The sequence below is a fragment of the Artemia franciscana genome, chromosome 10 (genome assembly GCF_032884065.1).
Source record: "Artemia franciscana chromosome 10, ASM3288406v1, whole genome shotgun sequence".
Lineage (NCBI taxonomy): Eukaryota > Metazoa > Arthropoda > Branchiopoda > Anostraca > Artemiidae > Artemia > Artemia franciscana.
Genome location: NC_088872.1, coordinates 18,505,905 through 18,531,772, shown reverse-complemented (window position 1 = coordinate 18,531,772; position 25,868 = coordinate 18,505,905). Strand labels below are relative to the sequence as shown.

The following is a 25,868-nucleotide window of genomic DNA, read 5'->3' as shown; positions in this document are numbered from 1 at the left end:
CTCTACTCTGAGATTGCAAACCTGCACCTAAGGATTCAGATGACAGAGAGTTTTTATTGTCTGTCTTGATGTTTTTTAGAGATATGAACAACCTTTCCACCACAACATTTGAAAACGGAAGCGAAAGAAGATACATCACTACCTTTTGAAGGTGCTTAAATCTCAGTGACCCACAAGGCGTTTTCATTGACAAAATTTTCCGCCAGAAAAGCAAAGGACTTTATAGTAGATTAAACGGAATTTCTGGTGTACTGATGTTCTTCCACTCACTCTCTATTCTCAACTTGTCCCAGTCTGGACTGCTGTAAAATTGGAAGAACTGTAGTAGCGTAGGTGGTTCAATGTTTGCGGCCTTACATGGTTCAAGCATGACCAGGTGCTTAAATATAGGTGCTGAAAAATCGAATCTAATCTGCATTTGATTAATAAACTCCTGGTAGAACTCCCTTGCTGTTCTGAGAACAATTTTGACATTAGCGTTCTCGTATGTGAGGTTCCTTTCTTCGACATACTCTCGAAGAACTGTAGCTGCCTCACAGCCAATATGGATATACTTAATTGGCAAGTATCCAATTTCACTGCTTACATCCAAAGACATTATATCAGATCCCTTGATATGATTGGATAACATGAAAGAAGAAGCGAAAGTACGAAGCAACCCTTCCGTTTCCATTTTGAGTTTGAATATAAGAGACTCTTCGGTCTGGAAGGTCTTATTATATTTTGTTGTGATTTTTGGAATATACAGAAGATAGATGATATTTGAGGGCTTATCAGTAGTTTCGCATTGTGACATATCTTTGATTTTACGGGAATGTCTTTTTTGTCTACGGCTAATTATATTATTGACAAAAGGAATGGGGTATCCATTACCAAAAAGAATATACCTGATAAAATTTATTTTTGCATTTATATATTAATCGGAGCAAATGTTCAGGACACGATCAATGAAAGAGGTTACAACTGCTCTTTTAACTTGTGGGGGTTGATTTGAATTAAAATTAAGATATCTGTTGTTTTGTTTTGGCTTTCGATAGATAGTAGAATCCAGTTTATCAGTATCATGAGTAATTAGCAAATCTAAAAACGGAAGTTTATTTTCGATTTTCAATTTCAACTTCTAATACTTATTTAATTCACTTAATTAATTTTCTTTTCAGCAAGGTAGGGGCTTCGTTCATACAAACTCCACAAACCATGTCCCACGAAATAAGTTTATCTTTGAAGAAGTCATCCTCAAGTTTTTCCACATTAGCTGCCTTAGTTGTCAAACAGTTCGTGATAACGAACGGCTCAATAGTATGGAGTGACCTGGCTCAAAAGCAACCAAAAATCTAAAAAACGGAATTTTAATACCAATAGTTACATCAAAAGAATGAAATTTTAATGCTGAATTTAAATATGTAAGTTTCATCAAGTTTATTCTTACCCCTCAAAAGTTAAGAGCCTGAAAAAAATGCCTTATTTTAGAAAATAGGGGGAAACATCCCCTAAAAATCATAGAATCTTAGAAAAAATCCCACCATTAGATTCAAAGTATCCGACAATCCCACTGCAGAAATATCAATCTCCTATCTACAAAAATGTGGAATTTCGTATTTTTTTTGCCAGCAGACAGATCAGGTATGGGTGTTTATTTGTTTTTTGTTTTTTCCCCCAGGGGTGACCGATCGACCCAGTGGCTCTAGGATGTCGCGAAAGGGCTCATTCTAACGGAAATTAAAAGTTTTAGTGCCATTTCTAAGTGACCAAAATATTGGAGGGCACCTAGGCCCCCTCCCTCGCCCATTTTTTCACAAAGTCACCGGATAGAAATTCTGAGATAGCCATTCTGTTCAGCGTAGTTGAAAACCTATTAACTATGTCTTTGAGGATGACTTGATCTCCCACAGTCCCCAGGGGAGGGGCTGAAAGTTATAAACTTTGACCATTGTTTACATATAGTAATGGCTATCGGGAAGTGTACAGACGTTTTTAGGGGAAACTTTTCGAGTTGGGGTTGGGATGGGTTGGGGTGGGGGGTTACATTGGAAGATCTTTTCATGAAGAAATTTATCATGAGTGAAGAGAATTTCCATGAAGGGGGCGCAGGATTTTCTAGTATTATTTAAAATAAAAATGAGAAAATAAATAAAAAAAGTTTTTTTCAGCTGGAAGTAAGGAGCAGCATTAAAAATTAAAACGAACAAAAAATATTATGCATATAAGGGGGCTCGTCACCTCTACAAAGCCTTGCTCTTTACGCCAAAGTATTTTTAATGATTTCAACTATTTATTCTACCGCCTTTGTGATTCAGGGGTAATATTTAGAGAATTGGGATAGATTTCAAGTTTTAATGTAAAGAGCAATATATTGACAGGGGGGGGGGGGGGGTAACGCCCTCATATAAGTAATAAAAATATATGAATATAGAAGTTCGTTACGTTAGTTAATTCGTATGTTACGTATATTTATTACTAATAAAAACGTTCGTAAAAAAAAAAAGTTCTAGTTGTATTTTTAAGGAACCGAAAATCCGAGGGCAACTAGGCCTCCTCCCCCACCCCCTTGCCTTCAAAATCGTCCGATTAAAACTATGAGAAAGCCATTTAGCAAAAAGAAAAATATTAATATGCAAATTTCGTTTTAAATATTCATGTACGGTGAGCCAAAATCAAAACATGTATTAATTCAAAAACGAAAGCTAATTATATATGTATATAACTTTTTAACGGGGAGGTGAAAAAAAACCACAAGACTGGGGAGGTACAAGTAAACTACTACGAAAGTAGGTACATGGGCCGAACTTGTTAGATTTTTCTAGGGAGCTTATCCAGATCAACGTGGGAACGGGCACTGGAGAATGGGGCACACCCATCACTTCCAGTCCTTTTATCCTGGCAATTTTCTCTCTTTTTCGTTTGATTAATCTAAGAATCATTAAAACAAATGTTCTTAGTCCCCAGTAAAATCCCCTGAAAAATTATTCTTTTTGGAAAACCCTCCCCACATACAAAATTGAGAAGCCAAAACTAAGTATGACAGACAAAAATAATGAAAAAAGAAGTTTTGGAATATTGTACCTAGATTCCAAAATATAGTCAGAACGTATAGTGTAAAATATTGTGTAAAATCTATTTGTACATTTTTATTTATTTTAATTTTTTTAACGTCTTTGGGGTTGCACACAGTGGGTTTTGATTTTGTTTGGCGTCCACCTTAACATTTTCTCAAAGCTTGACCATAGTATCCTAAGCTTTTTTTGGAGAGCCACGATCAAACAAACCCCCTTTTCTCAAATCTTATGAGTATACACTAAGCAACTTGCATAATTTACAACCCTTGCCACAACGTCTGTATTGGGTCAGCTCATCCCAGGGGGCATAATTATTTACCTTCGACTATTTCAAATAAATGGCTATTTCAAAGTTTTAATCGGGTTTGCTTGGGATGATGTTGGCTAAAAAGGGGGAGGGGGTAAGAGGGGAGTTGGTTGTCTTCTAATCGCATTTGAATCTTGAAAATGACACAAGAACTTCCAGTTTGTTTTTTTTTTCAAAAGATATCCTCTCCGAAGCTTTTATGACCATCTCTTCCATATACGCCCCCACCAGTGGCGCCAATACACGGAAATTTAGGGGATGCGACAATAATTTTTTTTTTTTTTTAAAAATGAAGACACGGCTCAAAAAATATTTTTCAAAATCTAACGAGGGGAATTTTTGTTTTTTGTTTCCCCTTTCGATGAAAATACCAAAAGAGACCATTTTCAAAAGAAGGAGGTAATGGTCCCTCCCCCAATTAGCATCCCTGGCCTCCAGCTAATTTGCTGGGCCTATGTTCATACAGACAGGTTACATTTTGGGTAGCAGTGTGAAGAAACAAAAGAAATGCAAGTAATCGTGAGAGCTTTAATTAAATTCTAAAAAATTGTTTTGTGAAGCTTCTGGGGATTTCCTTGATTGAAGTTCTCATCATTAAGAATAGAATAGACGAGTTTTTGTCATATATCTATAAGATAAATCGTTTATTGCCCACTTCAACTAAAAGAAACTAAAACAGTGAATCTCAATGTACTCATTTCTCATTGATTTTTTTTTTTTAATTTATTCCAACAAAAGACAATTTGATGAGTGCGAAAAATGTTGTAATATTTGCTAAACTACCATTTCCTCTTCGTACAGGGGTGTATTGGTGCAGTCAGTGATTTCTCTTGGGAAAGAGGCAATCACCAAGCTAGGGAGGGCAAGTTTCATGGGCTTTTGTGAAACAGCTTTATAATAGGTCTTGAAGATTTTTCAAGGGGGAACTTTGTTTTCTAGGTACAAGAAAAATTCAAACCCCTGTTACCGGCCAGCTACAACCATACGAGGGTTTCCGATTAGTAGCTTAAATAAGGTCTGTTATGGTAGACTTGGTGGAAGAGGGTATTCGGATGGTTTACCTCATCTCTAGGTAAAAAACACCCTCTGTAGAATTAGGATTGTTTTGTTTTCCTAACCGAAATTTACAGCAATTACAAGATTTGCGGAAATAATAGGCAATTTACGAATAATGTGGAAATCCTTTCATCATAAAACACGTACGTTCATATTTTGTTTTACTATTATTTATCATACATCAGTTTTGTTTCATACCTGGCCTATTCAGCATTTTTGGTTCCACTAGTAGCCATTTTTGGTGCAGTAAATAGAGCCAGTTGGTAATTTCAATCTATTTCAATAATTTCATTAATAAAATTATTAATTCCAATAATTTCAATATCAAAAATTAATTCAGGTAAGTTCAATAATTCAGGTAATTTCAAAGGTAATTTCAATAATTTCAAATTGGTTTGCAATTGCATCGTTATACCGTGCGCCAGCATGGCCCCTGAAACTGGAAGGTAAAAATTTTTTTTCAATAGCTCAAAGCTATTAGGAAATCTCATAATGTTTTTTTTTTATCATTTTGGCCATGCTCAGGCTAAAAGAGCTGGTTTGCAAAAAAAAAAAAAAAAAAAAAAAAAACACGAGAAATCGGCATAAAACTGCTGCATCTTGATTTTTTGTGTTATTGAAAAACAGAGATATAGAGAAAAAAAGAGAGATAGAGATAACTTCAGATTTTTTTCCAATGAGCCCTCTTTCGATAATCTAGGATCAAAATTTCAATACAATAGCCCCTTATAAAAAGAAAAAAGAACCCACGTGTCACAATTCATCCCGGAAAAACTCCAATTTCATATTTTTGTATATAGTAGCTTCATTCACAGTCATATTTTTGAATTTAGTGGTATAATCCCCCCCCCCTGTCAAGGGTTTTGTCACTTCTTTCACAAAATTTTTACAAATGTTTTCAGCCTGAGGTTTTGATGCGCAAGCTTGAAATTAATGAACTTTGTATATCTAGAATGGTGTGATTTTTCTCAGGTTCATAATTGGTTGTAGGCAACTTTAAAATTTACATGTTTGAAAACAAAGAAAAAACCACTATTATAAAAATTCCTTTTTACAGTTGCTTTTACTGTTAGAACGAGTTGCTCTTTACTTACAGTTAGTTACCCCAAATGATTTTGCAGTTGAGATTTTGGAGTTACTATTAATATAGAGAAAAACTTTTCTGGCACCGTTGGCCCAACCTCTATTTTACCCCTCAATTAAGAACAGCAATTTTTGGGATGGTTGTTATTCAATTAGTTAATATTATCTGGCACTGATCAAACAGTTCGTGGTAACGATCTGCAGTAGGGAGCAATCCGGCTCAATAATAAACGAAACTTTAAAAAATGGGATTTTGATACTAATAGATACATCAAAAGAATCGGATTTTTATGCTGATATAAAATATATAAGTTTCATCAAAATTAGTCTTACTTATCAAAAGTTACGAGCCTGAGGACTGTTTTAAAAAGTAAATTTGAGAGAAAGGGTCAAACTTTAGCGCAAAGAGCGGGGCGTTGAGGAGGAAACTGCCCCTTTCATATACGGAGTAATTTCTTTTCGTTTTAAGTTTTAACGTCGCTTCTTACTTTCAGTTAAAAAGACATTGTTTTTTTTTTATTTAATTTAAGCATATAAATGACCGCGAAATGAAAACATCATTCCAGATTTTTTTTTCAGGGTGACGAACGTTGTCCATAATTATCACGATCCTTTTAAAAATACATCTCTCAATTAGATCCGTATCCAGTATTTTTCTTCAGGGGGGGAGGATTACATTTTTTTTTAATGCACCAAAAATTTGTTTATATGCATTTTTGTTCCGTTTTTACAAGTCGGACAAACATTTCAGGTGTGGGGGGCTCAAAATACCTATACCACCCCCCCCCCCCAAAAGGACCTTGCAGTCAAGTATCACTATTTTGGATCAATCCGCTTGTATAGTGTTAGGTGCGCATATGCATGTACGGTGGGTATTAGAAGCTGTACCAGAAGTGCCAAGTTCGAACTAGAAGCATCCTGAAATGGCATCACTTTCATCTAATCTTAGGCCTTTTCCACTGACGTTCAGTTATTGAAAGACAATGTTGTATTTTACTCCTATAGTCAAACCCACACTGACAACCGATTGATATCAATCTTTGTCGAGTAAAAGCAAAAATTTTACGATCCTTTTGGTTCGAATTCTACGTTTGTGGTACAGTTTATATTACCTGCAATACATTTGGATACACATTGATAGCACAAAAGCGCACTGGTCACAAATAGTGATAATTGGGTCACATGCAAATGAGACCTGTGGACCCCTTTCATCACACTGTTTTTGTTCAAATGCAGCAAGTACCTAAAATTTTCTTTGGAGACTGCTATTGTGAAAAAAAACCTGTTAACTTTTTCAAAAGGAAACTTTTTTCTGATAGAATTGTTTTATTCATAAGGGGCAGAGTAGAACTTTCCCTGAAATTGCATTTCTGCTTGGAAAATGAATGATTAAACTTTCAGGCTGAAGAGAGGCCGACAACTGATGTCAAACTTCCGAGTTGGATGTAACATGGAATAAATGCAGGATCAGAAGCTTCGAGAAATGCAAAACCAGGTACAGCTATTTACATGCAAGCAGGATTAGATGATCTTGGAAACTATGAATCGAGAACGGAGTTTTCCGAAAAGAACCAAGAATTATAACTTAAAACTGTAGCTACTACTTTTTCTTTGGTGACATCTGTTTTATTGTAAATAAATCTAATTGTATTTATTTTTTATGAAAATCCTTCGATTTTATAGAATGTATTTCATGTCATTAGATTTAATGAAATTCTTTGCTCAATCGAAATTACACTAGCCTCACCCGACTGAAAAACTAGACTTCGCAAATGCTTTTCATATGGTAAAAACAAAGAATTTTCTATTATGAAAACCAATTTTTGGGTTGGCTTAATTGAATTTGTAACTGAATAGTAGGATAATCCTACTTGAATAGTAGGATAATCTAATTTTTGGCTACTATGAGCCATTATTCGTCCTTTACTAGATTGAAGCTACTGCTGAAGCCATAACTAAGTACAAAATTTGAAAGTTTTGTGAAAGGAGGGAAAAACCACCAAGAATGGATCAAACTTGAATAACATGTTTGCCATTAAATTCACTGTAGTTTCTGACCTCACGCCCAGAAACAGCAGCCTTATCCCCCCTTGGACACCCAAGCTCCTAAAAAGATGTAAAAATAAAATAAATTTATTTTAAGTGTCTTTACAGCATACCATAATCAACATCCAGTACCCTCCCTCTCACCGCTAAAGGAAAAATTAAATTTTCCCACCCTAGATACAACCTATGCTATCTGCTCTTATTGACAAATTGAATGAATACGTTGAATACTGCAATAAATTTGCGCAAGTTAATCAGTTTAATAGTTTTCCAAGCTGGAGCTAGCTACCCAACAATAATGTCAAAACTCACAGGATCTAGAGGAAATTTTGAAGAAACAGTAAAAAAAAGGTTAGAGGCAATAATTGGAGATACAAAGTTGGGAAATGTAGCGTTAATAATTTGTGGTAATTAGAAGAGCATATCGCAAGATCCTTCTTTGTAGAATAGATTTGTAATTAATATCCTGTCAGGCTGAACAATCTTTTATTTGGCGGCTAGTATTCTAGATAAAGGCCTCCTCAAAGGAAAACTTCTTGACATAATAATAGTTGTACCATTAGGTTCCTTTTTTCATTCCCTCTTCAAGTACCATATTCACATTTCTGACAGTGCATCCAAATTATCATATGTTGATTTTATTTAGCTGAAAACAATTTTGTAGTACTTCGTTCAAGTAGAAGATTTATTTTGCAAGGTTTCACTCTTATAACACACATATTTTTAAAGGTCATCAAAGGTCAGGGCCCTCTAGAGGGAGAAGTAGTGGAGGTGGGTATTTCAAAATACCTTCTCGGGACATACTTTGGTTAGTTCTAAAACTGGTGGCACTGGCGCCATTTTTTTATTTTAATGGGGCCTAAGGGCAATACTAACGTGTTGGACGAAAGAGAATGGTGCACCACACCCGCCACTCTGATTAAACTGAAGCTATTCATTAATTTGTAGATGGTTGAGTGGATTCTGTTACCATACGAATGAGATAAACAGGGAAAATTGCGAAATTCTTTATCGGTGGTTCTTGACTATGTCGGAGGTACTAACCCCCACCCATTTTCATATTCGTGCTCTTCAAACCTCTCCTAATTATGATAATTGTAGATAAGGTACTTATTTTTTTAGCCATCACATCCAAGAAGTGAAGTTAGATCAATCTTAATGGAACAAGTCTTACTTCATAATATGCAGAATAATCTTAGCTAGCAATTTTTGCATCCAGATCCACTATATTTTACCCTCTCCCATTTCATATGCAAATATATAGCTCAAATTATATATTTTCTATCTATTCTTTTAATGCGTCTCGTTTGTTTCAACTCGTTTACTTGTAAACTGAATCAATTGTGACGAAACTAAAACTGAAAAAACAGGTTAAAGAAAATGCATTGACAATATAAATTTTGGACTAGTTGCACATAAGGGGGGCGGGGTTGAAAGTATAGTGGGTCTGTATGCAAAATATGTTAGCTACAATTATTCTGTACATTATGAAGAAAGAATTGTTCCATTAGAATTAAACTAACTTCACTTCTTTAGTGGTGGCTATAAGACATAAGAACCCAATTTTCAAAAATTTAAAACATATATATATATATATATATATATATATATATATATATATATAAATATATATATATATATATATATATATATATATATATATATATATATATATATATATATATATAAAGTGCAAAGCATACAAATTTTTACATAGAAACACAAGCCATTTTATTACATGACTGAAGATGCGGTGGTTCAGAGCTTTTTTTTCCCATATAGTTTGCGCACTCCACTACAATTCTTAATACTCTTTTCTAGTTTTTGAGGCAAGATTTTGCTGCCAACGCATGCCTGTGCAGAACACAATGGGTAAAATAATGTGCAGTGCATTGGCTTTCACTAGAGCAGCAAAACTAGATTTTCTTTTCAGCAAGGTAGGGGCTTCGTCCATACAAACTCCAAAAACCTTGTCCGAGGAAATAAGCTTATCTTTGAAGAAGTCATCCTCAAGTTTTTCCACATTAGCTGCCTTAGTTGTCAAACAGTTCGTGATAACGAACGGCTCAATAGTATGGAGTGACCTGGCTCAAAAGCAACCAAAAATCTAAGAAACGGAATTTTAATACCAATAGTTACATCAAAAGAATGAAATTTTAATGCTGAAATTAAAATATGTAAGTTTCATCAAGTTTATTCTTACCCATCAAAAGTTAAGAGCCTGAAAAAAATTGCCTTATTTTAGAAAATAGGGGGAAACATCCCCTAAAAATCATAGAATCTTAAAGAAAATCCTACCATTAGATTCAACGCATCCGACAATCCCACTGCAGAAATTTCAATCTCCTATCTACAAAAATGTGGAATTTCGTATTTTTTGCCAGAAGACAGATCACATATGGGTGTTTATTTGTTTTTGTTTTTTCCCACAGGGGTGATCGATCGACCCAGTGGCTCTAGGATGTCGCGAAAGGGCTCATTCTAACGGAAATTAAAAGTTTTAGTGCCATTTCTAAGTGAACAAAATATTGGAGGGCACCTAGAACCCCTCCCTCGCCCATTTTTTCACAAAGTCACCGGATCGAAATTCTGAGATAGCCATTCTGTTCAGCGTAGTTGAAAACCTAGTAATTATGTCTTTGGGGATGACTTGATCTCCCACAGTCCCCAGGGGAGGGGCTGAAAGTTATAAACTTTGACCATTGTTTACATATAGTAATGGCTATCGGGAAGTGTACAGACGTTTTTAGGGGAAACTTTTCGAGTTGGGGCTTGGATGGGTTGGGGTGGGGGGTTACATTGGAAGATCTTTTAATGGAGAAATTTATCATGAGTGAAGAGAATTTCCATGAAGGGGGCGCAGGATTTTCTAGTATTATTTAAAAAAAAGAGAAAATAAATAAAAAAAAAATTTTTCAGCTTGAAGTAAGGAGCAGCATTAAAAAATAAAACGAACAAAAAATATTATGCATATAAGGGGTTTCGTCACCTCTTCAATGCCTTGCTCTTTACGCCAAAGTATTTTTACTGATTTCAACTATTTATTCTACCGCCTTTGTGATTCAAGGGTCATATTTAGAGAATTGGGATAGAATTCAAGTTTTAATGTAAAGAGCAATATATTGACGGGGGAGAGGGGGGGGGGAACGCCCTCATATAAGCAATAAAAATATATAAATATAGAAGTTCGTTACATTAGTTAATTCGTATGTTACGTATATTTATTACTAATAAAAACGTTCGTAAAAAAAAACAAAAAGTTCTAGTTGTATTTTTAGGGAACCAAAAATCGGAGGGCAACTAGGTTTCCTCCCCCACCCCCTTGCCTTCAAAATCGTCCGATTAAAACTCTGAGAAAGCCATTTAGCAAAAAGATAAATATTAATATGCAAATTTCGTTTTAAATATTCATGTACGGTGAGGCAAAATCAAAACATGTATTAATTCAAAAACGAAAGCTAATTATATATGTATATAACTTTTTAACGGGGAGGTGAAAAAAAAACTACAAGACTGGGGAGGTACAAGTAAACTACTAAGAAAGTAGGTACATGGGCCGAACTTGTTAGATTTTTCTAGGGAGCTTATCCAGATCAACGTGGGAACGGCCACTGGAAAGTGGGGCACTCCCATCACTTCCAGTCCTTTTATCCTGGAAATTTTCTCTCTTTTTCGTTTGATTAATCTAAGAATCATTAAAAGAAACGTTGTTAGTCCCCAGAGAAATCCCCTGGAAAATTATTCTTTTGGAAAACCCTCCCCACATACAAAATTGAGAAGCCAAAACTAAGTATGACGGGACAAAAATAATGAAAAAAGAAGTTTTCGAACATTGTACCTAGATTCCAGAATATAGTCAGAACGTATAGAGTAAAATATTGTGTAAAATCTATTTGTACCTTTTTATTTATTTTAATTTTTTTAACGTCTTTGGGATTGCACACAGTGGGTTTTGATTTTGTTTGGCGTCCACCTTAACATTTGCTCAAAGCTTCACCATAGTATCCTAAGCTTTTTTTGGAGAGCCACGATCAAAAAACCCCCTTTTCCCAGATCTTATGAGTATACACTAAGCAACTTGCATAATTTACAACCCTTGCCACAACGTCTGTATTGGGTCAGCTCATCCCAGGGGGCATAATTATTTACCATTGACTATTTCAAATAAATGGCTATTTCAAAGTTTTAATCGGGTTTGCTTGGGGGGATGGTGGCTAAAAAGGGGGAGGGGGTAAGAGGGGAGTTGGTTGTCTTCTAATCGCCTTTGAATCTTGAAAATGGCACCAGAACTTCCAGTTTTCTTTTCAAAAGATTTCCTCTCCGAAACTTTTACGACTATCTCTTCCATATACGCCCCCACCAGTGGCGCCAATACACGGAAATTTAGGGGATGTGACAATAATTTTTTTTTTACAAAAAAATGAAGACACGGCTCAAAAAATATTTTTCAAAATCTAACGAGGGGAGTTTTTGTTTTTCCCCCTTTCGATGAAAATACCAAAAGAGACCATTTTCAAAAGAAGGAGGTAATGGTCTCTCCCCCAATTAGCACCCCTGCCTCAAGCTAATTTGCTGGGCCTATGTTCATACAGACAGGTTACTTTTTGGGTAGCAGTGTGAAGAAACAAAAGAAATGCAAGTAATCGTGAGAGCTTTAATTAAATTCCTAAAAATTGTTTTGTGAAGTTTCTGGGGATTTCCTTGATTGAAGTTCTCATCATTAAAAGTAGAATAGATGAGTTTTTGTCATATATCTATTAGATAAATCGTTTATTGCCCGCTTCAACTAAAAGAAACTAAAACAGTGAATCTCAATATACTCACTTCTCATTGATTTTTTTAAAATTTATTCCAACAAAAGACAATTTGACGAGTGCGAAAAATGTTGTAATATTTGCTAAACTACCATTTCCTCTTCGTACAGGGGTGTATTGGTGCAGTCAGTGATTCCTCTTGGGAAAGAGGCAATCACCAAGCTAGGGAGGGTAAGTTTCATGAGCTTTTGTGAAACAGCTTTATAATAGGTCTTGAAGATTTTTCAAGGGGGAACTTTGTTTTCTAGGTACAAGAAAAATTCAAACCCCTGTTAGCGGCCAGCTACAACCATACGAGGGTTTCCGATTAGTATCTGAAATAAGGTCTGTTATGGTAGACTTGGTGGAAGAGGGTATTCGGATGGTTTACCTCATCTCTAGGTAAAAAACACCCTCTGTAGAATTAGGATTGTTTTGTTTTCAAAACCGAAATTTACAGCAATTACAAGATTTGCGGAAATAATAGGCAATTTACGAATAATTTGGAAATCCTTTTATCATAAAACACATACGTTCATATTTTGTTATACTATTATTTATCATACATCAGTTTTGTTTCATACCTGGCCTAATCAGCATTTTTGGTTCCACTAGTAGCCATTTTCGGTGCAGTAAATAGAGCCATTTGGTAATTTCAATCTATTTCAATAATTCAATAATTTCAATAATTTCATTAATGACATTATTAATTCCAATAATTTCAATATTAATAATTAATTTCAAGTAAGTTCAATAATTTCAAATTGGTTTGCAATTGCATTGTTATACCGTGCGCCAGCATGGCCCCTGAAACTGGAAGGTAAAATTATTTTTCAATAGCTCCATGCCGATAGGAAATCTCATAATGTTTTTTTTTTTATCATTTTGGCCATGCTCAGGCTAAAAGAGTTGGTTCGCAAAAAAAAAACGCGAGAAATCGGCATAAAACTGCTGAATCTTGATTTTTTGTGTTATTGAAAAACAGAAATATAGAGAAAAAAAGAGAGATAGAGATAACTTCAGATTTTTTTCCAATGAGCCCTCTTTCGATAATCTAGGATCACAATTTCGATACAATAGCCCCTTATAAAAAGAAAAAAGAACCCACGTGTCACAATTCATCCCGGAAAAACTCCAATTTCATATTTTTGTATATAGTAGCTTCATTCACAGTCGCATTTTTGAATTTAGTCGTATAATTTTCCCCAACCCTCCCCCCCCTGTCAAGGGTTTTGTCACTTCTTTCACAAAATTTTTACAAATGTTTTCAGCCTGAGGTTTTGATGCGCAAGCTTGAAATTAATGAACTTTGTATATTTAGAATGGTGTAATTTTTCTCAGGTTCATAATTGCTTGTAGGCAACTTTAAAATTTACATGTTTGAAAACAAAGAAAAAACCAATTAACTATTATAAAAATTCCTTTTTACAGTTACTTTTACTGTTAGAACGAGTTGCTCTTTACTTACAGTTAGTTACCCCAAATGATTTTGCAGTTGAGATTTTGGAGTTACTATTGATATAGAGAAAAACTTTTCTGGCACCGTTGGCTCAACCCCTATTTTACCCCTCAATTTAGAACAGCAATTTTTGGGATGGTTGTTATTCAAATAGTTAATATTATTCGGCACTGATCAAACAGTTCGTGGTAACGATCTGTAGTAGGGAGCAATCCGGCTCAATAGTAAACGAAACTTTAAAAAATGGGATTTTGATACTAATAGATACATCAAAAGAATCGGATTTTTATGCTGATATAAAATATATAAGTTTCATCAAATTTAGTCTTACTTATTAAATGTTATGAGCCTGAGAACTGTTTTAAAAGGTAAATTTGAGAGAAAGGGTCAAACTTTAGCGCAAAGAGCGGGGCGTTGAGGAGGGAACTGCCCCTTTCATATACGGAGTAATTTCTGTTCGTTTTAAGTTTTAATGTCGCTTCTTACTTTCAGTTAAAAAGACATTGTTTTTTTTTCATTTAATTTAAGCATATAAATGACCGCGAAATGAAAACATCATTCCAGATTTTTTTTTCAGGGTGACGAACGTTGTCCATAATTATCACGATCCTTTTAAAAATATATCTCTCAATTAGATCCGTATCCAGTATTTTTCTTCAGGGGGGGAGGGCTACAATTTTTTTTACTGCACCAAAAATTTGTTTATATGCATTTTTGTTCCGTTTTTACAAGTCGGACAAACATTTCAGGTGTGGGGGCTCAAAATACCTATCCCAACCACCACCCCCCCCCAACAGGACCTTGCAGTCAAGTATCACTATTTTGGATCAATCCGCGTGTATAGTGTTAGGTGCGCATGTGCATGTACGGTGGGTATTAGAAGCTGTACCAGAAGTGCCAAGTTCAAACTAGAAGCATCCTGAAATGGCATCACTTTCATCTAATCTTAGGCCTTTTCCACTGACGTTCAGTTATTGAAAGACAATGTTGTATTTTACTCCTATAGTCAAACCCACACTGACAACCGATTGATATCACTCTTTGTCGAGTAAAAACAAAAATTTTACGATCCTTTTAGTTCGAATTCTACGTTTGTGGTACAGTTTATGTTACCTGCAGTACATTGGGATCCACATTAATAGCACACAAGCGCACTGGTCACAAATAGTTATAATTGGGTCACATGCAAATGAGACCTGTGGACCCTGTTCACCACACTGTTTTTGTTCAAATGCAGCAAGTACCTAAAATTTTCTTTGGAGACTGCTATTGTGAAAAAAAAACTGTTAACTTTTTCAAAAGGAAACTTTTTTCTAATAGAATTGTTTTATTCATAGGGGGTAGAGTAGAACTTTCCCTGAAATTGCATTTCTGCTTGGAAAATGAACGATTAAACTTTCAGGCTGAAGAGAGGCCGACAACTGATGTCAAACTTCCGAGTTGGATGCAACATGGAATAAATGCAGGATCAGAAGCTTCGAGAAATGCAAAACCAGTACTAATTGTATTTATTTTTTATGAGAATCCTTCGATTTTATAGAATGTATTTCATGTCATTAGATTTAAGGAAATTCTTTGCTCAATCGAAATTACACTAGCCTCACCCGACTAAAAAACTAGACTTCGCAAATGCTTTTCATATGGTAAAAACAAAGAATTTTCTATTATGAAAACCAATTTTTGGGTTGGCTTAATTGAATTTGTAACTGTTTATGAGGCCTCTTCAATTTCACACGAGCAACCAAAAGTGCATTTCGGGAAATATGTTTGATGCTCGAGGTTATGACTAGCATCACTCAATTAAACAACTACTACCCTTTACGAATTTATATGGTAGAAACGATACTTTCTTATAGTGGAAGAAAATCTTCTTTTTTTGCTTCACGTACAATGCAAATACACTAGAGGTGTATTTTTAATTTCTCTTTAGGCTTCTTCACTTTTATAGGAGCAACTAGGAACAATATTTAGGGAATTATTTTTGATTTCTATAACGTCACTCAACTTCAAGACTTCACTTCGCTTGAATAACTAAAGACAGAATTCGTTACACTCGGTTAACTACGATCAATAAAAAAATTCCCTGAATAACATTTAGCTAACAGGACGTCTACTAGTTAAGGGGCTTACAATGAGCTACTACGTTCGAGCCAAAAGAAGTCCCGAACAATTAAACTCAAACATGATTATGGGAAGTCAGTGCATCGAAGGTTGAGGTACGCCTAACAGAAAATTATTCAGCAGTCTCCCTCTTACATTATTTAAACTCGTAGAATGAATATCTGAATTGGTACCACATAATGCAAAGGAGCCATAGAAACACACTAGAAAGTTAAATGGCAAAAAATGGTTGCATTATTATTACTGCTAGTGGAATCGATCTTCTGCTATACTGGTATTAGAATTAACAGCTAAGTAGCCCAACTTGTCAAACTTCACCATACTAATGCCAATGTTACCGAGGAGGTGAAGCTGATTCCAGGTTATTAAATAGCCTGGTAAGAAACCTTTCCTGGTGCAATGAACAGAAAAGCACAATCATATCCTGTCAGTAATGTACTATAAATTAATTCTAACCCCTTGCAAAAACAAAAGTCGCAACAATGGTCAGGAGATTCGAATCTTTATAAAGCGTTAATTAATTATAGGCTATGTTTGCGTAATGTTGTTCTTGAATAACAATTTGTTTTATCTGAGATATTTATTTTTGAGCTGAAGCATTTACCCTGACGAGGTTATGCTGGAGCTGTTCCAGTACTGTGGGATGGTTTGGAGTCTCCACTCTGTTATAACCTTCTTCCTCCACGCTCTCGCGACGTTCTAGGACCATTGGGTCCTAAAAAAAAACAAGCATCCGTGATTTGTCTTCTAGCAAAAACCGCAAAATTCCATATTTTTGTAAATGAGAGCTTGAAACTTCTACAGTAGGGTTTTTTGATGCGTTGAATCTGAAGGTGCGATTTTTTTTATGATTCTATTATTTTTAGGAGATGTTCCCCCTATTTTCTAAAATAAGGCACCTTTTCTCAGGCTCTTAACTTTTGATACGTAAGACTAAACTTGATGGAAATTACATATCTAAAATCAGCATAAAAATATAATTCTTTAGTTGTAACGATTAGTATCAAAACTCTGCTTTTTAGAGTTTTGGTTACCATTGAGCCGGGCCACTCGTAACCTAGGCTCTTCTCCCGTTCGTCAGAAATAGCTGAAATTGCTAAAAGTACTTAAGCATAAAGAGTGAGATATCTAGAAGGAGATGAAATCGTCATATATGTAATAATTTCTGTTCTTTTTAACTTTTAATGAAGCTCCTTACTTTCAGTTGAAAAACTATTTCATGTTTATTTTTTATTGATTTTTTAAATAATTTTTGAAAGTTCTTCGCCCCCTTCATGGAATTTTTCTTCCCCCATGACAAATTCCTTCAAGGAAAGATCCAATTACGTAGCTCCCTCTCCTCAACCCCCCCGCCTCAAACGAAAAAAATCCCTTGGAAAATGTCCGTACACTTCCAAATAACCATTAATGTATATAAACACTAATCAAAGTTTGCAACTTGGAGCCCCCTCAGAGACTGTGGGGAAGTAATTGATCCTAAAAACATGGTTGTATGTTTTTTGACTATGCTAAACAAAGTTGCTATCTCAAAATTTTTATTCGTTGACTTTGGGAAAATAACGAGCGTAGAAGGGGGCACAGGTTTCTCCAAGTTTCCACTTAAGAAGTGAACTAGAACTTTGAAATTTTCTCTAGAATGAGCTCTCTCGCCACATTCTAGGACCAATTTCCTAGGCCTAACTTTTTGAAAATCTTCATCGAACCCTTCCTTATTACAATCTTCGGTAATTGGTGTCTCTTCAACTTGTTTCTCTTTTTTAGAAATACCTAACTAAGCAGCAGCTCTTTTAGCACTTTTCTTTCATTTTGCTTTAATGTATTTTTCAGGGGGATTTTCAAACCTTCTTTGCATCTATCCTTAGTCCTGTTACTCTGTGGACATCTTATTTTACTGCAGTTGCCTCCTGCCTCTTCATGCTTTTGGCAGCTTGGGTTTCAATAGCAGGTTCAGTACCCTTTGTTGCGTTAGATTGACTTGTCATTTTCTCTGATTCTTTCTGCGAACTCCTTGTTATTGACAAGAAATTATTGTCTGATTTCTTCGTTCTCTTCTTTCGTCTTATTTTTGCCAACTTTTTCCATCATTTACCAGTAGGCTTGACTGACATTTCTGCTTCCGTTGACTAGATCTTATCTTGTGTGAGACTATTCAAACAAAATCTCACCTGCTCAATTTCAGCAATTCTCAACCTTTATATCAACGGCATTTTCAAGTGTATTTTGGCCTTTAGCGGAATGTTGTTCTAGAGTTAGTGAAAAGGTCTCTTCACGTGCACTAGGGCCTGCACCTTCCATTTTAGATGCTGCACTTTGTTTTGATTGTTTTCCTTTTTTTTCAAATTCTTTTTATCCTTGCGCGAGAGTTTTGGTAGGTTGGTGTCCGGTCTCTTAGACCCAACTTTTTGAAAATCTTCACTGAATTCTCCTTATATCTTCCTCTTGTTTCCCTTTTTTAGAAGAACCTGACTTTGCAGCAGCTCTTTTAGCACTTTCCTTTGATTTTGCTTTGAAGTATTTTTCAGGAATATTTTCTTCTTTCTTTGCATCTATCCCCAATCCTGTTTTTCCTTAGGCATGTTCTTCTGCTGCAGTTGCCTCCTGCCTCTTCATACTTTTGGCAGCTAGGGTTTCTAGAGCAGGTTCAGCAACCTCCGTCGTGTTAGATTAACTTGTCATTTCCTCTGATTCTTTCTGCGACTCATTGTTATTGACAAGAAATTCTTGTCTTAAATCTTCATTCCCTTCTTTCATCTTATTTTTACCAACTTTTTCCACCATTAACCACAGCTTTAACTGACATATCTATTTTTGCTGTGAGGATCTTCTCTTTTGCAGGAACATTTACACAAAATCTCACCTGCTTTATTTGAACAATTCTCAACCTTGATATCAACGGCATTTTCGAGTGCCCTTGGTTTTTAGCAGAATGTTGTCTTAGAGACAGTGAAAAGGTCTCTTCACCAGCACTAGGGCCGGTACCTTCTATTTTAGATGCTGCACTTTTTTTGGATCATTTTCCTTTTGTTTTTTGATTTCCTTTTATCCTTGCACGAGAGCTTTGGTAGGTTGGCGTCCAATTTATTAGGCCCAATTTTTTGACAATCTTCACCGAGTCCTTCGTCATTACGATCTTCGGCAATCGGTGTCTCTTCCACTTGTTTCCCTGTTTTAGAAGTACCTGATTTTGCAGCAGCTCTTTTAGCAATTTTTGTTGGTTTAGCTTTTACGTATTTTACGGGAGATTTTCTTCTTTCTTTGCATCTATCTCAAGTCCTGTTATTCTTTGGGCATCTTCTTCTACTGCAGTTGCCTCCTGCCTCTTCATGGTTTTGGCAGCTTGGGTTTCTACAGCAGGTTCAGCAAGCTCCTTCGCGTTAGATTGAAATTGTCATTTCCGCTTATTCTTTCTGCGACTCCTTGCTATTGACAAAGAATTCTTGTCTGAATTCTTTGTTCCCTTCTTTCGTCTTATTTTTGTTAATTTTTTCCATCATTAACCAGTAACTTTGACTGACGTTTCTACTTTCGTTGACTGGATTGTCTCTTGTTTGAGAATATTCACGCAAAATCTTACCTGCTTCATTTGAGCAATTCTCAACCTTTATATCAACGGCACTTTCAAGTGCACCTTGGCCTTTAGCAGATTGTTGTTCTAGAGACAGGGAAAAGGTATCTTCACATGTACTAGGTCCGATGCCTTCCGTTTTAGATGATGCACTATTGGTTTGATCGTTTTCCTTTTGTTTTTTTAATTTCTTTTTATCCTTGCGCGAGAGCTTTGGAAGGGTGGCGTCCAATTTTTTAGGCCCAACTTTTTGAAAATCTTCACGGAATCCTTCTTTATTACAATCTTCGGCAATTGGTTTCTCTTCCACTTTTTTCCCATTTTGGGAAGGACCTGACTTTGCAGCAGCTCTTTTAGCACTTCTCTTTGATTTTGCTGTGACGTATTTTTCAGGGAGATTTTCTTCTTTCTTTGCTGCTATCCCCAGTTCTTTTATTCTTTGGGCATCTTCTTCTACTGCAGTTGCCTCCTGCCTCTTCATGGTTTTGGCAGCTAGGGTTTCTACAGCAGGTTCAGCAAGCTCCTTCGCGTTAGATTGAATTGTCATTTCCGCTGATTCTTTCTGCGACTCCTTGCTATTGACAAAGAATTCTTGTCTGAATTCTTTGTTCCCTTCTTTCGTCTTATTTTTGTTAATTTTTTCCATCATTAACCAGTAACTTTGACTGACGTTTCTACTTTCGTTGACTGGATTGTCTCTTGTTTGAGAATATTCACGCAAAATCTTACCTGCTTCATTTGAGCAATTATCAACCTTTATATCAACGGCACTTTCAAGTGCACCTTGGCCTTTAGCAGATTGTTGTTCTAGAGACAGGGAAAAGGTATCTTCACATGTACTAGGTCCGGTGCCTTCCGTTTTAGATGCTGCACTTTTGGTTTGATCGTTTTCCTTTTGTTTTTTTAATTTCTTTTTATCCTTGCGCGAGAGCTTTGGAAGGGTGGCGTCCAATTTTTTAGGCCCAACTTTTTGAAAATCTTTACGGAATCCTTCTTTATTACAATCTTCGGCAATTGGTTTCTCTTCCACTTTTTTCCCATTTTGGGAAGTACCTGACTTTGCAGCAGCTCTTTTAGCACTTCTCTTTGATTTTTCTTTGACGTATTTTTCAGGAAGATTTTCTTCTTTCTTTGCATCTATCCCCAGTTCTTTTATTCTTTGGGCATCTTCTTCTACTGCAGTTCTCTCCTGCCTCTTCATGGTTTTGGCAGCTAAGGTTTCTACAGCGGGTTCGGCAACCTCCTTCGCTTTAGATTGAGTTTTCATTTCCTCTGATTCTTTCTGCAACTCCTTGGTATTGACAAGGAATTCTTTCCTGATTTCTTCGTTCCCTTCTTTCATCTTATTTTTACCAACTTTTTCCTTTGCTTTATTTGAGCAAATCTCAACCTTAATATTAACGACGCATTCAAGTGCACCTCGGGTATTAGTATAATGTTTTTCTAGAGACAGTGAAAAGGTTTCTTCACATGCAATAGGGCCGGCACCTAGTGCAGCTGCCTCCTGCCCCTTCATGCTTCTGGGTGAAAACGTCTCTTCAAATGTACTAGGGCCTGTACCTTCCATTTTAGATGATGCACATTTCTTTCGATCATTTTCCTTTTGTTTTTTTAATTTCTTTTTATCCTTGCGCGAGAGCTTCGGTAGGTTGCTGTCCAATTTCTTAGGCCCAATTTCTTATTGACTGACATACTTTTGTCTCTGCTGTGCGTTCGATAGCCTGGTTGGCTGTTTTGAGGTCATTATTCTTCTCTTATTAATAAATCTTCTAATACCCACAACACAAACGGATACTGTGACACCCACAACTGCAGTTCCAATAAATATTTTTTTCAGACTTAACATATTCACTACTTCTTATTAAATGGTTTATGTATCCCCAATTGCAACTAATATTATGAATTTGACGTCATGTTTTTTGCCCATCTCTGATGACATGAGAAAATATCATTTTTCTGTAATTACGCTACTAGGATACTGTGACACATCATGACGGTACTTTAGGTAACTGCCATAATGTATGCAGAAGAAAAATATAGATTAAAGATGTCAAACGTTCTCTAATGAGCCTCATGTTTGTCTGTCGGTCCCGGTTTTGCTACTTTAGGCACTTCGAGGTAAGCTAGGACGATGAAATTTGCCGGGTGTATCAGGGACGGGTCCAGCTTAAATTAGACAGACAGACCGAAAGACCGACAGAATTGGCGATTGCTATATGTCACTTGGTTAATACCAAGTGCCATAAAAACCTTATATGCCAACAGGGCATAGTAAAATAGCTCATATCAAATTAAGGCTATGTTTTATATAAAAACCTTACATGCCCTGAGGGTATAACTTACAAGCTTTGTCGTGAGGGCAGTGGGGAGGGATTTCATCCTCAAGGACATAACTTCTAGAGCTTTCAACTACTTTAAACACAAATGCTATAACAAAATGTTGACAGGAAGTGCTTTGGGAAATTATGGACGTGGGGAGGGGGGAGGTTGGCCCTCTGATCTCCTTTGGTATTTTTAAGGGCACTAACCCTCTCAGTCTCCAATCAAATGAGCCCTTTTTGAAGTTTCTATAAGAACCTTATATACCCTAGGGCATAACTCACAGCCCTTGCCCTGAGGGTTGGGGGGGTCCTCATCCTCAGAGACACAATTCCCAGATTTTTCAACTATGTTGAACAAAGTGGCTACCTCAAAATTCTGATTTATGTGTTTTTTGGAAAATAGTGGGTGTAGGAGGGGGGTTAGTTGCCCTCCAATCACTTTGGTCTATTAAAAAGGGCACTAGCTATTTCAATTTTCAATGGAATGAGCTGTTTTTGAAATTTCTACGTCAACTCATTCGATACGAAGTGCTGGTCTAAACAATAATAAGAAATGCTTCATTGTGCCAACATTGTTCTTTAATTAGGCAGCACTGGAACAAATTTCTTAGTTTTATAGATTTTAATAAATTTTTGGTTAGTAAAAAAATATAGATTAAAAAATCACTTAATTAGTAATTATTAATTTGAATTAATTTCTAGGGTGGATGCTCCTCATTTCATTTTATTCATTTTTTATTTGGTTATTTTGAATTTATTGAGAGTTCTATTTTTTGTTACGATACGGGGAGTTGAAGAGCAATTTTTTATTCCAGTATTTAAAGATAGTATTATTTATTTATTGTTTAGTGTATAAATCTATGCACGTACCATACGGGGAGTTGAAGAGCAATCTTTTTATTCCATTATTTGGAGATAGTATTATCTATTTATTGTTTAGTGTATAAGCCCATGCATGTTTCCATACGGAGAGTTGAAGAGCAATCTTTTTATTCTAGCATTTGGAGATAGCATTATTTATCTATTGTTTAGTGTATAAACCCACGCGCGAGTTGTTCTCACGGTAGGTCATTAATTTGATAGTTAGAAATGGAAATATTTCTTATTGATTAATAAAGAGCTTGAACTTGAAGTAAACAACATTGACAGCGTTGCAAAGAAAACACTTGGAATCAACGACCAAGTCAGAAAAAACGTTGAATCCTTGTCCACAACTAGAAGAAGTGGCAAATGTTTTACTGACCTAAGCTCTTTGTATAAATGATAACTTTCTCTTTGTTGGGTCCTTTCAATCAATCAATCAATTTATTAATACTAAAGAAAACTATTACAAGAGTAAATCAATTAATAGGCCCAAGAAGCTATGCTTGTAATGGGCCACAGAGCACAAAAAAAAAAAAAAAAGAACACTTATAAAATATATAAAAAAAAAAAAAAAAAAAAAAAAAAAAAAAAAAAAAAAAAAAAAAAAAAAAAAAAAAAAAAAAAAAAAACACTGGAACAAGACAAGATTTTAAAAGAAGAGAAGTGACATACAAATTGGGATAGAATTAAAAGAGAGACAAAAATTATTTAACTGGAAAGACCCGACGAAATAATGCATTTGCAGAAAGAAAAAGAGGGACATCCAAAGGGATGGAGTTCCATAATAGAATTGACTGATATACAGGAGACCTCTGAGCTGCTGTAGAGGATCGTTTTGGTAAAATAAATCGTCGAGAAGAATTACGCAAAGAAGAAAAGTACCTACCTGAGCCTGTCCTTGAGAAAAACTGCTGCAGGGTCGGTGGAAGAGTACCTAGAAAAGCAGAATGCGCTAAATAAAGAGTATTTTTACCTATAATATGATCCAGCGGAGCTATTCCAGTATCATTATAAAGATCAGAGGAAGGGTAAAGCCGAGGGAGAAGAAAAGTAGCCTTCACTGCCCTATTTTGGGCTCTTTGAAGTGAGCAGAGAAGAGATTTATTAGTATTGCCCCAGACAGAGCAGCAATAAGAAAGGTAAGGATGAATAAAAGCATGATAAAGAGAAACCATAATATCAGGAGGAAGAAATGAATTAATCCGGTGCAACATTGAAGACTGGCGGAGTATTAAGGAACGGGTGTGAGTTATATGCGGTTTAAAAGAAAGAAAACAGTCAAGATACACACCAAGAAGTTTCACCATAGTAGCTTGTGGTATAATATCATTCCCAAAAGTCAGGGTGATTGGCTCCCGTACGTCTCTCATGCGGTAAGGGGTCCTAAAGTTGACAATGGCACTCTTTCGGCTGTTAAGAGCCATACCATTTGACCAGCACCAATCCTTTACTTTATCAAGAAGACCTTGAGCTATAGAAGTGGCAGATGGCAGGTCCACCGCAGCAATGAAAAAATTACTGTCATCAGCAAAAAGAACAGGGTGAATATGGGGATGAATACCATCAACAAGATCATTAATGTAGATTAGAAACAAAAGTGGTCTAAATGAAAACTCAATCTAAAGCGAAGGAGGTTGCCGAACCCGCTGTAGAAACCTTAGCTGCCGAAACCATGAAGAGGCAGGAGGCAACAGCAGTAGAAGAAGATGCCCAAAGAATAAAAGAACTGGGGATAGATGCAAAGAAAGAAGAAAATCTCCCTGAAAAATACGTCAAAGCAAAATCAAAGAGAAGTGCTAAAAGAGCTGCTGCAAAGTCAGGTACTTCCCAAAATGGGAAAAAAGTGGAAGAGAAACCAATTGCCGAAGATTGTAATAAAGAAGGATTCCGTGAAGATTTTCAAAAAGTTGGGCCTAAAAAATTGGACGCCACCCTTCCAAAGCTCTCGCGCAAGGATAAAAAGAAATTAAAAAAACAAAAGGAAAACGATCAAACCAAAAGTGCAGCATCTAAAACGGAAGGCACCGGACCTAGTACATGTGAAGATACCTTTTCCCTGTCTCTAGAACAACAATCTGCTAAAGGCCAAGGTGCACTTGAAAGTGCCGTTGATATAAAGGTTGATAATTGCTCAAATGAATTAGGTAAGATTTTGCGTGAATATTCTCAAACAAGAGACAATCCAGTCAACGAAAGTAGAAACGTCAGTCAAAGTTACTGGTTAATGATGGAAAAAATAAACAAAAATAAGACGAAAGAAGGGAACAAAGAATTCAGACAAGAATTCTTTGTCAATAGCAAGGAGTCGCAGAAAGAATCAGCGGAAATGACAATTCAATCTAACGCGAAGGAGCTTGCTGAACCTGCTGTAGAAACCCTAGCTGCCAAAACCATGAAGAGGCAGGAGGCAACTGCAGTAGAAGAAGATGCCCAAAGAATAACAGGACTTGAGATAGATGCAAAGAAAGAAGAAAATCTCCCTGAAAAATACGTCAAAGCAAAATCAAAGAAAAGTGCTAAAAGAGCTGCTGCAAAGTCAGGTACTTCCCAAAAAGGGAAACAAGTGGAAGAGAAACCAATTGCCGAGGATTGTAATAAAGAAGAATTCCGTGAAGATTTTCAAAAAGTTGGGCCTAAAAAATTGGACGCCACCCTTCCAAAGCTCTCGCGCAAGGATAAAAAGAAATTAAATAAACAAAAGGAAACCGATCAAACCAAAAGTACACCATCTAAAACGAAAGGTGCTGGACCTAGTACATGTGAAGATACCTTTTCACTGTCTCTAGAACAACAATCTGCTAAAGGCTAAGGTGCACTTGAAAGTGCCGCTAATATAAAGGTTGATAATTGCTCAAATGAATTAGGTAAGATTTTGCGTGAATATTCTCAAATAAGAGAAGATCCAGTCAACGAAAGAAGTCAATCAAACGCGAAGGAGCTTTCTGAACCTGCTGTAGAAATCCTAGCTGCCAAAACCATGAAGAGGCAGGAGGCAACTGCAGTATAAGAAGATGCCCAAAAAATAACAGGACTTGAGATAGATGCAAAGAAAGAAGAAAATCTCCCGTAAAATACGTAAAAGCTAAACCAACAAAAATTGCCAAAAGAGCTGCTGCAAAATCAGGTACTTTTAAAAAAGGGAAACAAGTGGAAGAGACACCAATTGCCGAAGATTGTAATGACGAAGGACTCGGTGA

At 36.0% G+C, this 25,868-nt stretch overlaps 1 protein-coding gene across 1 annotated transcript; it reads left to right on the top strand.

The window, feature by feature from the left end:
• The first annotated feature begins 24,277 nt into the window (after positions 1-24,277).
• Positions 24,278-25,480, top strand: LOC136032406 (uncharacterized). Its single transcript, XM_065712716.1, has one exon. It carries the CDS (start codon positions 24,278-24,280, stop codon positions 25,478-25,480), a length of 1,203 nt encoding a protein of 400 aa, XP_065568788.1.
• Positions 25,481-25,868: the final 388 nt, after the last annotated feature.

Coding starts and splice junctions, on each gene's coding strand:
- LOC136032406 (XM_065712716.1), top strand. CDS start 24,278: ATGAAAACTCAATCTAAAGCGAAGGAGGTTGCCGAACCCGCTGTAGAA.